Source organism: Mytilus trossulus, chromosome 5 (assembly GCF_036588685.1).
Source record: "Mytilus trossulus isolate FHL-02 chromosome 5, PNRI_Mtr1.1.1.hap1, whole genome shotgun sequence".
In the NCBI taxonomy this organism is placed as follows: domain Eukaryota; kingdom Metazoa; phylum Mollusca; class Bivalvia; order Mytilida; family Mytilidae; genus Mytilus; species Mytilus trossulus.
In genome coordinates this window covers 16,038,159-16,056,135 of record NC_086377.1, presented here as the reverse complement: position 1 = coordinate 16,056,135, position 17,977 = coordinate 16,038,159, and the positions used below count along the sequence as shown (strand labels likewise).

Genomic DNA, 17,977 nt, shown 5'->3' with positions numbered 1-17,977 from the left:
ATAATAATAATAATAATAATAATAATAACAACAATAATAACAACAATAATAACAACAATAGTAAATCAATAGTAAAAGTAATAAAATCATATTGAGATCAATTACTTACCTGAATTGCGATAACGGACAAGGTGACGAAGAGAACAAATTTAAACATGGTTCTTGATAAAAAAAATATCAACACAACATAGTTTATATACTATTTTAGGTAATGAAGCTGTTGTTATTTAATTGAAATATTATGAATTCTCGCCTTAAGCACGATTATCATTTTTATTTGTTGTATAATAGTATGGTAACTTCTTAGATGTATTTTGTAGTCGAAGGGCTAGAATTAATATGTAGTTCATTAACCTTAGATTAACAACAACGCAGAACAGTACACTGTGACCTTAGACAGATACTACCATTTAAACGATAGTACATTTTGAAAACAACAACGTAAAAACTAAGTTATAAATATACATCATTTTGTAGCCGGAGGGCCGGATTCTTTTTTGTAACAATTACCAATACATTGTAACCTTTGAACAGCTGCTATCATGTACAATGCGTAAAAATGTCAAATATCTTACTCATTGTAATAAAATACTTGGTTCTTAAATTGGAATAAAACATATCTTAACTTATATTGTATCGTATCTGGTAAAGTACGTAATACTTAAAATAGTAACCGTGAGTACGATTTGTAAAAATAGAACAAAATTCCAATTTCACCCATGTGTATATTTTATCTGTGAAAGGGCAAATATTTTTTTTCTCTTTTTTTTTGTTTTTTTGTTTTTCATTTTTATAAATATATTAGAGAAATGGAAGCTTTAGTGCAAATCTTATACTATTTCCGATCTAGTTAATATTTCAAATGGACATAATCAAGAATTTCTAATTATCCTGCCAAAAGTTACTCATGTTACTCAAAGGAAAATACTTTAAATAAATCAAATGTGAAAGGTAATAACTGTTCTTTCCCAAATTGAATATTTTCATTTTACACTGGAAACCCAAAATATTACGATAAAAGGAGCAATTTTTATGTTCTCAAAAGTTAATTTTCCTTTTCTTTGGAATTTGATTTTCCTTTGGCACCATCTCATGGTGTTTATTTATCAAAACTCGTTCGATATACTCGTGACTGTTTTGATGTATTTGATGATAGTTAACGCAATCTATGAATAACTAGTAAATTATCAAGTCAAAATGGATATCACGGTATCCTTACTTTTACGGAAATTTTGTTTATCGTCCACGGAAATTTAGTATTTATTATATTTTCATTTCGGGTCCTTTTATCGCTGATTATACGATATCAGCTCAGTTAGTTGTTGTAAGGTGTACGGCGACCTAATGTTTGTAAGTTCTGTGTCATTTGGTATCTTTTGAAGGGTTGTCTCATTGGCAACCTTACTAACTCTTCCGAAATGTTGGATCGCTTCTGATTTTGGAAAGGGTCCAAAACATTGCTAATATAACCGTTTGATATGAAATCTTGAAAATGAATTGTACACTAAAAGCGCTGAAATGCACTTTTCCATTTAATTTACATTCCAAGGGGCAAACTCTTTTTAGATAAAATTGGATTTTCAAACCTGTCCGCGACACTGCTGATATAAGCTTTGATGTACATTTTATACAAATCTGGGAAGAATTGAATCTATGAGAGCACAAACAATGCTATATCTTATATAACTATATTTGTAATGGGCAATTTCCCATTTTTTTAATATTTCCAATGAGCATCACTCTTTTAAAAATAATTCAATGCTACACTTTTTCAAACTTGTTCATTAAAATGTCTTTAAAGATAATAAACATGTTAACTCTGTCGCATTTTGCATTTTGCACATGTCCACATTGTCATGAACCTCTGACCTTTGTAAGTGTTGGTTCAAAAAAGAGTATACACTAGTATATATGCATATTTGCTACTAATGGAACATACCGATTGGATTGAGCTGCAACTCCTATGAAACCAAACAAAGTGTGAAATATTTGTGATATGACATTTTTATAATGTAGTGTTTTGTACTTCCTAATTTATTTTTTAAACAATCTTATTTACACTGAAAACACCTATTTTTGAGAAAATATCGCCATTCGATCCCTGTGTTATACGCTTTCGCGCATGTTCAGTCGACAAATTTTCCGAACACTTTTTGTTTCAAAACTTGCCCAACTGTACCGCACTTTCGCAAACATCTTCTATTTGACTATAATAATTATGCAGATGCAAGTTTCTTTGTTTATATTTTGTTTTCATGATTTAATTTGGTATGAGTCATATTCTAAAAGTTCTACAATCTTGACTGCAATTCATTGTATCTTAATTTCAAAATATGATCTAAATCGATTGTTGTCGTATACAATATTGACCAAATTATCATTGCTTCATATGACTTTAATGGACTATATTTTATTTTAACAATAAGTGTAAAATATTATTTTTGATCGAGGCATGCACTTTTAATTTGCGAATATATTGGGTGTTTATGAGCTGATGGATGTTTTATGCTACAACTCTATTTTGTATTGTGCATGTTTTGTTTACCTTTGTATTTATATTTGCTAAATTTTCACCTAAGAAAGTGTTTACTATATACTCTATTTACTATCAATGACAAGATGTTTCTGTTGACGTCATTGTCAAATTTAAATCTACAAAGTTTTAGTTGTTGTCTTTCATAGATAAATCTGATGTGTTTCTTTTTTATTTTATTTGTCACTTGTTTCGTTTATTTGTGATGATTATTTACGGAGTATAGGGTCAGATCAACCTATGATGTTTTTCTGGCTTGATCTTTCGATATAACGAAACTGTAAACAAGTGGAAGGAAGGCTAGTGTACGGTTTCACGTAGAGGTATTGCTGGTATTTATTTTTGTAATTACATACTATTTACTTAAAGGTTCTGTAGTATCCTTGAATCCTGATGAGCTTTTTTCGATTTCTCCTGATTTTAATCAGATATATCCGAACCGGAAGTTCGATGACGGTATTGATACTATTGTCTCAGCATCCCAGACTATTAATTTATGTGCCACATGTGGAGCAGGATCTGCTTACCCTTCTGGAGCACCGAGATCACCCCTACTTTTTGGTGGGGTTCGTGTTGTTTATTCTTTGATTTTCTATGTTGTGTCATGTGTACTATTGTTTGTCTTTTTGCCTTTTTCATTTTAAGCCGTGGCGTTGTCAGTTTGTTTTAGATTTATGAGTTTGACTGTCCATTTGATATCTTTCGTCCCTCTTTGATTTTACCCTATGACTTGATTCAGAGGAATAAAAAAATGAAAATAAGAAATAAACTTCAATATTTTTATTGAATACATATCCAATTAAATTCTTTGTTATTAGTAACTGTATTCATCCACTTTGGCCATCATCTTTTAGATGCTTATCTAGCTAGAGCTGAAATATTATGACAAAATTAAGATAAATATTTCATACTTCAATATATATATGAGCATGACGAATTTAACACTTTAAACATTTTGTTGGTTTTAAGCTTTTTTTGTAATCACATACATATGAAACGGTCGGACCAAACGTTAGGATTTGTTTATATCACTTGAAGAACCAATTGACCCGTAATTGGCATCAAAATTATAAACATTGTCTCTTTGGTTTTCTGATAGAAATTGTTTGGTTAGACTGCTCTGCATCTAAGCTGATATTAAATGTACCTTTTTTTTCAATTAAGAAAAAAGAAAAATATATAGTAGTGTATAGCTGCATGCTAAGGTTATAATACATTCAGGAACATATATTTTGAAGCCTAAGATACCACACAGTATCATACAAAAAACAACAACAAAACATAATTTATTTAGTAGAACTGTTATATATTATCTTTAAATGAAACCCTCAAACAAAAAAAATGATAACGAAAATTGTACTTTATTCAAGTCATATGTCTCATCGTTAATTCAACATAATCATAAAACAAAAGGTAATAATAAACTAATCATAGATACCAGGACTAAATTTAGTATATACGCCAGACGCGCGTTTCGTCTACAAAAGACTCATCAGTGACGCTCGAATCAAAAAAAAGTTAAAAAGGCCATATAAAATACGAAGTTAATAACATTAATTGACATTGTAATTTCTTTTTCATATGTTTACGTCGACTAGACATATAATTAAATAGATTTGTAAACAATAAACAACTTTTGAATAACAAAGACAAACTAAGTGTTTTATAAACATCAGCATAACTTTGAAATCATGTGCGTTAAAGGGAGGTTATTCCTGTTCCTGTCTTAAAAAAACACGAGATTATTGTAAAGGCTTACGTTGTTAGTTGCAGCGGCAAATCTCACACCCGTCAGTTCCAACTTTAAATCCACGAACACAGAATAGTTTACACTTTACAGGCTGACAGTGGGCTGAAATGTCAAAACAGAACTTTAGAGTGTGCGTCATTAGTTCATGGTTTACATTTTAAATTAGCTTGGCTACAATACGTTTGTGAATAAAATCACGTAAAATAAAATTTTGTTGGAATATTTCATACTATATCTATAACAATTTCTTATTTAGGAATAGCCGATTGGCCAATTAAATAAACACGTGGTAATGATCTGCACAAGGAAACTTTTTTCAAAAGAAATATTTAAGGTTTGGTTAGATTGAACTTTCCCTAAAGAGGATATGATTGATTATTTTGGATTTGACTTGTGTTTATTGAAATGTCACATGTGTTTTGATAATTTCTTCAGCAACAATGATTTTTAATTTGTGCTGTTTATCTAATCTGATATTAAATGTATCATTAACATTTTTTTTTTAATAAAATAAAAGCAATAAAAGGGAACTAATTCTGGTATCTTTTGGTTAACACGATAGTGTTTTAAAAAAAAAACAATTGTAAATAAATGAATATATTTTTTTTTAACTAATACGACCTCATGTTATTGTTATTAGTACAATTGATTTTTTTTATACAGAATCAATGAAATATGAATCTAACTAAAACCTAGCGGGGATATCAAGTGGACCGGTTGGTCAGCATACTTCCCTGCTCCACTAATCGTTATCATACATCTTATTGTATTATGAACATTAGAAGTTATGTTATCATCACAAAACGATCAACTGACTAAATATACGGGGTTACTGAATCTGTAACATAAATAATACAATATTTGCGAACTGCGAATGTGAAATTCAATAAAAACGATTTGAAGAATGAAAATTTTTCATTTGAAAGAACTTCTCCCTAAATAATTATCTTCCTTAAATCGTATTGTGGAGCGTTTAATCAAAGCATACACATTTTAAAATTACAAAACGGTCCCCTTTTAACAGATAACTAAATTGATTCAGAAACATAAGCTGTCTGAAAATATTTTTAAATTTCTATAACCAAAAAACACATGTTTTTGTATAAAGTGCTGATATTGATAATACCTAAAAATAAAAACCTATGGAATATAAGATAAGAATTTCAAATAGACTTACGGGGCTGTTTGCATTCACAAGTTTGGCATCCATCAGCTCCAATAGTAAATCCGTTCTCACAGTACATTCTCTTCATAGCACAAATAACGATCGGGCAGTCAGCTGAAAATAGAAGTTTTATTTTTTTTATTTTACTTTCCAATGAACACATTTCTCTGAATTGAGTAAAATCGAAGCACTTCCAGCAAATATATTCGAGATAGCAGTCAATAAGCTATATATATGTTCCATACCAAATGAGTATTTGGACCATACGCGTATGGACATGACCATTCATCTTTTTTTTTTATATAAATGAGGCCGTTAGTTTTCTCGTTTGAATTGTTTTGCATTGTCATTTCGGGGCCTTTTATTGCTGCCTATGCGTTATGGGCTTTGTTCATTGTTGAAGGCCGTACTGTTACCTTTAATTGTTAATTTCTGAGTCATATGAGTCTCTTGTGGAGAGTTTATAGATATAGGAAGATGTGGTGTGAGTGCCAATGAGACAACTCTCCATCCAAACAACAATTCAAAGATTAAACCATTATAGGTTAAAGTACGGCCTTCAACACGGAGCCTTGGCTCACTTGCAATCATTTGCAATTATACCACATTTTATTTATATATATATATATATATACGTATACGGTCATGACCAGACGCGTTGGTCAAATACTCATATTGTCTGGAATGGGATCAGTATTGCCATTGGTATTGATGTGAATGTAACTAACCAATGAAAATACGGGCCTGTCGTACAATAATAATGCTTCTGACTACTTTTTGGTTCATTATTAAATGAGCCAATGAAAAACAGCATTCAAGCATTTTAACGACAGAACCAGAAGACCCCGAAATCTCTTTAAAACAGTAAATAGAATGAAGTGTTGTCAGAAATATTGCAGGCAATTGTGAACCAATGATATGTATTGTAGTCACACTAGATCTGCGAAAATTACTTTTATTGTGTTTACTTACCTGGTTGTTACATTTACAAATAGCACATCCTTTATGGTCGACGAGGTTACTGTATTTTTAATTAATCATACATACAGGTCTATTACTGCATTTGTCAACAAGAAATAACACTTTATCAATTTGAGGTGTTCGAAGTAACTTAGAAAAAAGAAGATAACAAAACAATATGTGTGTACATAGGTTGATAAAAAGAGGGATAAGCCATGCAAAATACAAAATCGAAAAAAAAACACAATATACTATAGTACACAAAATACAAGATAGTCCCTCTATGAGTTAAATCTCACATGTAACACTCGAGGGACAAAGACGTATACGTATTTAAACACGAGAGGATCGTATGACCAAACATTAAAGTTACTTTCATTATTACAGAATGAGCCTTTAAAAAATACCCGATTATATTCCAACATGCGCTGATACATACACAATGAAAATAGAAACAATTAGCATAGGTGAACACATGAATACAGCTAGGGTATTTCATGACATAAGTCGTTGGTTAAGGAAGCTGGCTTGTCCTGTTTTAGATTGTTTTGTCAGATTTTCAGAATCCTTTGGTTTTATCCACTTTAAGGTGTAATACCACCATTGATTTTTCCCTATTAGTCTTTGTTAAATTGGTACTTTTAAAAAAAATGTACAGAATTTACCTTTATTTCAACCAAAGAAATACTTTGCATGAATAAAGTTTAATCCTTTCCAGTGCTACAGTGAAAATTTCACACTACATTTCATTGCATATAAGAAAGTAACCTGCACCGGAAGTAAACAATCACATTTTTACCAGATTATTTACTGGTTACCTGCTTTGGCAACTATGTAACCTTAACTTTCCAAAATATTTTATAAGACCATCAAATAAAAAAAGAATGATGCTTTCAGACACCCAACATACATGTTTATGACTCAGAAAAATTTAAGTGCATTGAAATGCAGGGTTAATTTTCTACAACTGTCAAATTCAAGGGAATATTTTTTTAGACCTACTTTCGTATGCAACCGGATGTGGCGTATCATGATTTGGTGGTATTACACCTAAAGAACACCTAAATGTCAAATAAACTTAATGTAATTTTTTTCCCTCCAATTGCAAGTTATTTCAAGCATAACTTCCAAGTTTTGTCTCAGTCAGATCTATAGTTTCAGAGAAAATCACTATAATGTAAGGCCATATCCTACGGCAATTTCAGTCTAATTTCTTCGACAAATCCAAATTTCAGTGTATCATTATAAAATGCAGTTTTGACTAATATCTCATCAAAAACTCATGATCTATGCATTCAAACAATTAAATAGAATACAAAAGACAACTTTTAGATGATAAACAATTTTATTGCACCTTTTAGAGTTCATTTGAAGGTCTGTTTTGGTCTGTTTTGGTCCATTTCTCCTCCTTCCTTCCTTTTTCATCAAAACTTGATATCTTTTGTCTAAAAAATAAAACAAATGTGATTATTTCCCCACAAAAATGATATAAATGTAATGTTAAATCAATAATTAAAAAGTTTTAGCCGAAAGAACTGTCTCTATAAATGTTAACAGTCTACACGGAAGTTTCTAGAAGCCCTTATGTGTAACTCGAGTTTTTAGTCTGTTCGCCTAGTGTGACAAATAACAGTTCCCTTTCAGTCAACCATTTATTGTTACTGGTATCAAAGTCTTTTTATTTACTCATAACAGTATATTTCTAATAGATTTACACAAAGTGTCCACTTTCTTGTATTTTACATTAGAAAATGGGGAGAAAGAGTAATAAAAAATACCTCAAAATGTTTTTAAAAAGGGTTATGTCCCTTGGAATGCTGGTACAAAAAATAATTGGTAAGAATTATAAAGTTTAAGTATGTGAGACTGGATTCTGATGTGTATAAATCCAGGGCAAATAAGTGTTTAGATGATTTATTGTCTGTGCAAAATGTAAACTTATGCGGCCAAAAAAACACAAAAAACATGATGATAGTTGATACTTACTTTAATGCTGAAGTGTCATCTGCAGACCAATTCACATATAAGATTTTTCAACAGAATGCTCTTCAGAACATGTGAACACTGAAATAAAAAATTCACATGTTGTATAAACAAAACTGTTAGGGTATTATTTAAAATTTAACACAGTAAACTAAATACAGCTTTGTCTGTCCACCCATTTGACTTAGAAAACACCCGTAAACCCCCATTTCAAGGCAATTTTACCTCAAACGTGCTTTCTGTGTCTCAATCCATTCCGAATAGTCCATGTTTACAATGTATGAACTGGTTTATTAATAACTTTTAAAAATGAAAGTACAATAAGGTCACGAGTGCACATGTAGTTTCCCTAAATAGGTGTAATACCACCATTGATTTTTCCCTATTAGTCTTTGTTAAATTGGTACTTTTAAAAAAAATGTACAGAATTTACCTTTATTTCAACCAAAGAAATACTTTGCATGAATAAAGTTTAATCCTTTCCAGTGCTACAGTGAAAATTTCACACTACATTTCATTGCATATAAGAAAGTAACCTGCACCGGAAGTAAACAATCACATTTTTACCAGATTATTTACTGGTTACCTGCTTTGGCAACTATGTAACCTTAACTTTCCAAAATATTTTATAAGACCATCAAATAAAAAAAGAATGATGCTTTCAGACACCCAACATACATGTTTATGACTCAGAAAAATTTAAGTGCATTGAAATGCAGGGTTAATTTTCTACAACTGTCAAATTCAAGGGAATATTTTTTTAGACCTACTTTCGTATGCAACCGGATGTGGCGTATCATGATTTGGTGGTATTACACCTTAATGCCTGGAAAAAAATTGCCCGGTAACCCCAATTTATCTTTTTGTAAATCTTTTACATACATAATGATAAGCCATCTTTAAAAATCTTATAAAAATTTAAATATTTTTAACAGATTTTGAGAACTTCAACTTGTCAATGATAAAGCTATGAGAGAATATTTTCCCGTCAAAATTTCAATGGAATATGTCTCGAAAACGAGCACGGTGACTTATATATATATTTTTGCTCTTAGGATTTCTTTATTAATCCCCTATAAATATAAAGTAGTGTTCTGAAAAGTTAATTACTTTAAAACTGAGAAGCGAACATAAATCCATGGATAAAAAACAAAATCGGGGTAACAAACTAAAACCGAGAGAAACACATTAGATAAAAGAGGAGAACAACGACACAACACTGAAATATAACACACACTGAAACAGACCAAACATCAGACAAAATCTTACGAGAATAACAAATATAACATCAAAACCAAATACAAGAATTTGGGATAGACAAGTACCGTGACACGTCTTATCACAATGTGAATTTACACTCAATATATAACACATATATCAAACCCTAAGGTAAATTATAAAAAGGTGGAGTCCATAAAACGGACTAAATTCAACGATAACTTTCAACAAACTAAGTGAAAAACAAAGAAAAAATAATATGTATGATACGCTTATAGAAAAGAAGTAAATTTTATGTGTATATTTCAAGCCGAAAGTGGAAAACCAGTGACAAATATAAAAAAAATATTTTCGATAATCTTAAATAACTGTTGCTTTCAACGCATTGGTGTACTTACAATTTGGTGGTGATCGAGCCTAAAAAAGAAAACACAAATACATAAATAAGATTCCCGGGGAGTACTTTCTTAAATATTTTATAAAAGTTGAATGCAAATCTAACATGTCAAGAGGTTACCATAACAGCAATGCATATTTATGCTAGTTGTTGTCAATAAGTTCAGATGGAGACATGTACAAAATGTCATTGGCCAATTTCGAAAACTGTCCAAGAGATGACGAAAATGTAACAACAACCAAAAAAAGGGAAAGAAACTATTATTATTGCTCCAAATAGTTGTCAATTGACATTTTGATTCAATAAAATGTATGACATGATAAAATAATAAAAATAACAACAATAAGAATAATAAAATAATAATATTGATAATAATGTATAAAGATAATAATATATAGATAAATGCGCAATCATACACTGTCATGTAATAAAAAAAGATAATTATTAAGACAATTGCTAACATGTACCTGAATTGCGATAACGGCCACAGCGAGGAGAAGAATATATCTTAACATGGTTCCAGTTAAATGTATTGGGGATTTTCACAGCTAAGATTAAATACTATTTGAGAAATGATGCAGCTGTTACTTAATTAATATTTTACAAATTAACGCCTAAAGCACAGATATCATTTGTTGAAAATCTCATTGTTATTATTAGAATTATATTGTCGCCAAAGGGATAGAACATGCCATATGTGAAAAAGTTAAAAGAATTTTGTGACCAATTGACCGATGCTTCCATGTACTCATTGTAATACTGAAAACAATAACTGTGACATAAATTGAAATTATATCATATTCTGTTTAAGTGTTTATTTTATATTTCTACATCACATACCATATAATTATGCACTTTTTCTTTTACATGTTTATTCATTTTGACCTGTCAGTGTCACCGCTTATATTTACATGCCTCTCTCCATACAAAAAACAACAAAAAGATATAAAAAACAAAACAAAAAACTTTTCCTACAAAACTATTCAAATGAACTGCTTTGTAAACACAAATTCCTTAAACTATTTAAATGTTCATTAATATCCTAATATTCATTTCATGTTTTCATGTATCTGTACACGAATTTACTCCTTTAAAAGTAAAACACAAAAATACTAACTAAAATTCAAACCGGAAAGTCCTTAATCAGATGGCGAAATCAAACGCTCAAACACATCAAACGAATGGATAACAACTGTCATATTCCTGACTTGTTACGTGCATTTTCTTATGTAGGCCCTGGGGATTTAACTAGGTTTTATAGCCATGATTTAATATGGGTTTTTTTTGCTATGACACCTCTTATTTCATGACGTGTATAAAATAATTCCAGAATTCATTTTATCATGATTTATTAAAGACATGTTGTAGAATACTATAACTCTGGTTTTTATTGATAGCATATAAAAAGTAAAATCACAAATAAACTGAACTCCGAGGAAAATTCAAAACGGACAGTTCATAATTAAATTGCAAAATCATAAGCTCCAACACGTCAAACAAATGGATATGTACTGCCAGATTTCAAACTTTGTACAGACAACGATGAATTACACGTACCTGGTTTTAAAGGTATGGTTTGATATGTTTTTTTCGATATTACACCACTTATTTCGAATAGCTGGGAGTTTAACCAGTTGAGTGAAGTTGTATGTTACAACTCATGTGTGTGCTGTGTTTCCATATGTAATTACATTTGCATAATTGTAACATTACTAAAAACGTGTATACTATATATGATCTGTGGTATCAATAACACGACATTTCTGTTGTCATCATTGTTCAATTAAATATCAACACATTTAAGCTGTTGTTTTTGATAAATATTCGTTTAAGTTGTGCTTTATATTTCTGATGTATGTTTAAGTACGTAGTTTTGACTTCTTGGTACAAATTAGGATCAGATCAACCTTCTTTGTCTTTTCAGATTGTTATTTCAATATTGTCCATATATCGGATTGGTAAACAACTTTTATCAATTATGTGGTCATTTTTTTTTCTAAATTTCCTGTTTTTCAAATATTTATTTTCAAATACAAAGGATTGTCTAATCCATGCATAGATGACAATAGCTGTATAAGCCGTAAGGGTTCGTTTCGTTTTAATCGAATATATTTGAACTGGAAGTTCGGTGACAGTAATCAGTAAGAAAAAAAAATACAAATAAGAAATAAACTTTTTCACACAGAATTTTATTGATTACACATCCATTTAATTTCTTTGTTTCTAGTTCCTGTATGTATGAACTTTATCCATTATTCTTTAGATCCTTACCCAGCTCGAGCTGAAATGTAATAACGAAATTTTATATATATGTCATACTAAAATATATATGAACTTAACACTGTATACAGTTTGTGGGTTGGAAGCGCTTTCATGTACTCACTTACATATGGAACGCTCTAACCACAAGTCAAAATAATGAGCCATATGTACCCCTTATTTGAATATATATGCACAGTGTGTTTGTATTTGCCACGCATCTACATTTAAAATGCCTGTGCCAAGTCAGGAAAAAGTTTAAAAAAAACTGAACTCAGAGGAAAATCTTATTGGAAAGTCCATAATCACCAGGCAAAATCAAATGACAAAACACATCAAAAACGAATGGACAAATACTGTCATATTCATGACTTGGTACAGGCATTTTCAAATGTAAAAAATGGTGGATTAAACCTGGAATATGACAGTTATTGTCCATTCGTTTGATTTGTTTATCATTCGATATTGCCGTTTGATCGAGGACTTTCCGTTTTAAATTTTCATCGAAGTTAATTATTTGTGGGATTTTACCTTTTGACTCGTAATTGGCACCAAAATGATGAACATTGACTCAATGATGTTCTGATAAAAGTTGAATTTATATATTTTTCAACAGTAACTTGGAAAAGTATATACACAGCTACTTTTGCATACATGTAGGAACTATTTTTGTACTTAAAATCTGTAGTACTGGAAATTTACTTTGTACTATCTCTTTACTTTAAAGTTATTGTACTTTTTACGTACCTGTTTTTTACAGTCCTTGATTTGTACTTAAAATTTTGGTACAGAAATAATACCAATAGTGATCACAATATTCCATGTTTGAAAATCGTAATTTTAAGAGGTTTAAATTTAGACATACTTTCAAAATGCTGAAAATGTAACGTTGTAACAAAATAGTACTGAATATTAAAAGTAGTTTTCCAGATTTCCAGATTTTTGGTACAGAAATAGTACCTATGCAAAATTAGCTTTGTAGTAGTGTACCGTTGAATGCTAAAGTTATGATACATTCGAGGACATATATGTTCACTAGAGTCTGAGATACTACCAAGTATAAAATATACACCAACAAAACACAATGAATTTGGAAGAACAGTTACATCTTATCTTTACATGAAGCCATGAGTCTCATCGTAAATTTATCTTATAATACAAAAGATAGCAATACCATTTATTTACATTTTAATTTCTTTTCCATATTTTTAACTCCACTTGAAATACAATTAAGAAAGGGTTTTTACCAAAAACCAAATTTTGAATGTCCAAGACTTGCTAAATGTATGATGAACATCACCATAATTTTAAAACTAGGTGCTGTAAAGGAAAGCGATCTCTGTACCTGTCTTTAAAAAAACATCATATTCATATTGTATAGGCTTACGTGGTTAGTTGCATTTGCAAATCTGGCATCCGTCGGTTCCAATTTTGAACCCACCATCACAATACGTATATACAATAAAAGACTAATCAACCGACCATTTACATATGATATTTCTCTGCACCTGGTAGAAGTGGAGGTTTGAATCGAAAAGTCTTTCGCTATTATAGTGGATATCAATTTTGATAAAACGTGTGGCACCATCACAAAGAGGGCTTCAATATGTGAATATAATGGGTTATTTAGTGTTTACCGTAATCAAGTTTAACAAATACAAGGTTTGAAAACTGTGTAGGTAACATTAAATTGGAACTCTTTGCAACATTTACTGAAATATCAACTCCCAAAATAATTGCATTTTTTTTATAACTCGTTTCATGTAGCGTATAGTCAAATAAAGGCAACAGTAGTATACCGCTGTTCAAAACTCATAAATCCATGGACAAAAAAAAATCGGGGTAACAAACTAAAACCGAGGGAAACGCATTAAATATAAGAGGAGAACAACGACACAACACCGAAACGCAACAGCACACAGAAACGGACCAAGCAACAGACAAAACACCACGAGAATAACAAATATAACATCAAAACCAAATATATGAATTTGGGATAGACAAGTACCGTGCCACGTCTTATCTCAAAAATAAGAGAAAACACAAACGACTCAACGTTAAAATGCAACACACACACAGAAATGAACAATATTATAACAATGGACATCTTCCTGACTTGGTACAGGACACTTGTTTGGCTTTTTAACTATTTTGATCTGAGCGTCACTGATGAGTCTTATGTAGACGAAACGCGAGTCTGGCGTATAAAATTATAATCCTGGTACTTTTGATAACTATTGACACAAAGAATGATCTTGACAAAAATCAAAATGCTCATCGTTCACCAAACACATAACGGGCATCAGAAAATGTAAAAATTCGAAAGATGTTAGAAAATATCTTCAGATTAAGTAACCAGAAATTACAAATTAAAAAGAGCGGATTTCAATGGAGTCACATATTTATTGTGAAAAAATTTGGAATATACGATTCAGATATCATATAGACTTACGAGGCTGGTTGCATTTACAAATTTCACATTCATCAGCTCCAACTTGAAATCCGTGTTCACAGTACATAGCACACATATATTTTGGGCAGTGAGCTGAAAAAAAAAGAAAACTTTACTTGTTTTTCCCATGAGCAAATTTCTTTGAAACAAGTAAGTTGAAAGCCATTTCAGCTGATGTACTCGAAAAAGCATTTAATTAGAACACAAGAAATAAGCTATATATCATTAGATCAGTATTTCAATTGCTGTTATAATATATCGACATTTGTATGATGCGCCCGAATTTGTTATGGTAAGTAACATTCACTTCAACAATTATACTCCTATCTACTTTCTTTTCATTATTCGATAAGCCAATGAAATTTAGCATTCTAGTATTTTTATGACAAAACTAGAGTACCTAGAAAGCTCTTTTAGGCAGAAAGTAAAATGAAGCGTTGTCAGATACTTGGAAGCCAAGCGTGAACTGAAGATGTGTACTCAAATCAAATTGGATCAACAATAATTTGAAATTGTGTGTTTAGAGTGTACTTACGAGGTTGTTTACATTTACAAATAGCACAGCCATCTTGGTCGACGTGGTTACCATATTTACAATACATCATGCATAGCGGTTTATTCCAGCATGGGTCTAAAAAACAATAACAATAATAAATGGAAAACAGGAGGAAGATAACAAAGCAATATTTGAGTCAAAGAAAAATAGAAAATGACATGACATGTAAACCCTCAAAATCGACGTTGTTACCATATTTATAAAGCATCATTCATTGAGATTTATTACTGCATTTGTCTGAAGAATATAACAATAACACTTTTAAAATCAATTCATTTCGAAGACATGAAAAATATAACAAAAGCGAACTTACAATAATATTCAAAATTTTTCGGAAAAAAACGAATAATTTAAACTAATGATCATTTTACATAGGTTTGTTCATATTCTACTATAAACTTTTTTTGTCTTGTTCTAAAGAAACAAAAAATAGTACGTATGTTTATGAAAAGAAAAGAAAAAAAAAAAAAATGTATGTGTATATTACAAGAGTGGAAGTTAGTGACGTGTATTAAAATATGTTCTATTTTTTTTAATAACTATTTCTATAGATTTACTTACCAGGTGGTGATGTAGCCTAAAAAGGAAAACACAAATAGATTAACAAGATTTTCCGTGAGTATATTTATATTATCTTTCTGAGATAAAAGTTTATTGTATAGCAAATTTGGTGTATATACTAGTTGGAGCAGATTTTTGCCGGGATGAATTTCTATTTTAGACTTTTGTTTTAAAGAAATATTGCATTTTAAGATTGACATTTACAGGACTAAATTACAAGGCGGAACGAGATTCCTAAAAAAAAGGGGGGGTGAGTGTGGGTTGGCGGATGGCGGACCTTGGTTGGTAAATCACAATAAGATGCATTTATACATCATGATAGCTGCAAAGTTTGAAGTTCATTTTGTTCATTTTGCCGTTTCAGTAGCATTGCGCCCCTAAAACAAAGACGCGTACCATTTTACCAAAACTTTCAACTAATGCCGCGACTAACATTTTGGTCCATTTTTTTCATACAGCTTAAGGATCATGTGTTTCCAAAACATAACTACAAATGTATTTGCTTAAGGCAGATAACTCTTCGAAAATTTCATCGAATCACTTCGACCCAAATTAGCCAAAAATTCGTGAGAATGTAACGAGCATTCAAGAGAAAGAATTGTGTCGATATCTTTTTTTGTTACGAAGAAGATGCACACAGATGATAAACAGTAAGGATATAACGAGCAATTTGGAAGAACATTAGTTTGTCGCTTTTATTTACGGTTGCGGAGAGATCTGATAAGAAGAAAACAGTGTTTGGGGAGATAACTCTTACAAAGAAAAGTGTTCGGTGAAACAGGGTCAGTTTCAAAAGCGTATAGACTGTATGATATTATTTACATTGTGAAACATTTTTACACCGCAAGAAAAAAATTAGTCGGAAGAACAAAAAAAATAAAAAAAATAATCAGAACAAATTCAATAGGGCTTTCTACAAGGAAAGGTGGAAAGACCTAATAAGTATTAATAATAATAATAAAAATCACTTTTTTTAATTCCTGAATTTGCGGAAAATTTCGTTTGGTATGAAAAAAACGTTACCTCATGATAGCGTTTCTTTGTGTACATTGAATATGACGGCATAACTTAAAAAAAATTGTCACAACTAAAATCTGAACACAAATCGGAAAGGTTATTGTATTTCCGTTTCTTTGTTACAGACTTAGAACTTAAAGTTGGTATTAAATCAATAATTTAAACAGACTTCGTCCCCTTTCACAGGTTATATCTGCCTCATATAAATATTGGGACGAAGTACGGAAGAAAAAACCCAGAAAAAAACCAGAAATTTCATTCAACTAATGAACTTAAAATATTTTTTTTCAGGCTTTTTCAATACCTATATCTGCGCAGAAATCTTTTTCCTTTATCCGGTCTTTTAAACGTGAGACTTATATATCTATCACCCTAGTAAAATATAGGCAGGAACTCAATACCAATTCATTTTTAATAATTGTTTGATATGAAAAACTTATCTACCTGATGACAGCATTTCTATGTTTACATTAAATATGACGTGATAACTTAAATAACGTCACAACTAAAATCCCTAACAACAGAACCAAAATCGGAATAATTACGGTATTTCATTTCGTTTTTTTCACATATTTGAATTCATAAAAAAAAGAAAAAAAACATACAGACTTCGTCCCCTTTCACAGGGTTATGCATGCCTCATATTAATTAAAATAAAATAATAATAAAAATAATTATAATTATAATATCGAAATAAATCCACAATCATACAATAATGTAATAAAAAAAAAGATAATAGTTAAGACTATTGCTTACCTGAATGGTGATAACAGCCACAGCGAGGAGTAGAATATATCGTAACATGATTCCTGTCAAATTATGTGCTGAGTATTCTCCCTGCACAGTTTATATACTTTTAAATGATGCAGATGTTACTTAATTACAACATAATAAATGTACACCTTAAGCACAGTAATGATTATATTTGTTGAATATCTCAATGTTTTTATTAGAATTATATTGTAGCCGAAAGGATATAACTCTCCATATGTGCAAAAGTTAAAAGTAAATTGTGACCGATTAATCGCTACCATATACGAAATGTAGTTCTGAAAACAATAACTGTCACTAGGGGTTCAAAACAGAAATTACCTTATCAAATCGCAAAATCAAAAGCAGAAAAACA

The 17,977-nt window shown here is 30.6% G+C and overlaps 1 protein-coding gene and 2 long non-coding RNA genes across 3 annotated transcripts; all 3 read right to left on the bottom strand.

Annotated features, from left to right (window-relative positions):
- Positions 1–4,292: 4,292 nt before the first annotated feature.
- Positions 4,293–10,523, bottom strand: LOC134719451 (uncharacterized). The gene is made up of 4 exons (XR_010107587.1): positions 10,474–10,523; positions 10,008–10,026; positions 5,461–5,562; positions 4,293–4,385 (listed from the first exon to the last, which is right to left on the bottom strand). It is a non-coding gene; the product is annotated as an uncharacterized LOC134719451 (long non-coding RNA).
- Positions 7,748–8,969, bottom strand: LOC134719450 (uncharacterized). Its single transcript, XR_010107586.1, has 3 exons — positions 8,825–8,969; positions 8,395–8,472; positions 7,748–7,853 (listed from the first exon to the last, which is right to left on the bottom strand). It is a non-coding gene; the product is annotated as an uncharacterized LOC134719450 (long non-coding RNA).
- Positions 10,524–12,174: 1,651 nt separating the features above from the next.
- LOC134718589 (antistasin-like) lies at positions 12,175–17,736 on the bottom strand. The gene is made up of 5 exons (XM_063581214.1): positions 17,608–17,736; positions 15,835–15,850; positions 15,253–15,348; positions 14,718–14,810; positions 12,175–12,287 (listed from the first exon to the last, which is right to left on the bottom strand). Exons 1-5 carry the CDS (start codon positions 17,653–17,655, stop codon positions 12,274–12,276), a joined length of 267 nt encoding a protein of 88 aa, XP_063437284.1. The 5' UTR covers positions 17,656–17,736; the 3' UTR covers positions 12,175–12,273.
- Between the last annotated feature and the right edge of the window lie 241 nt (positions 17,737–17,977).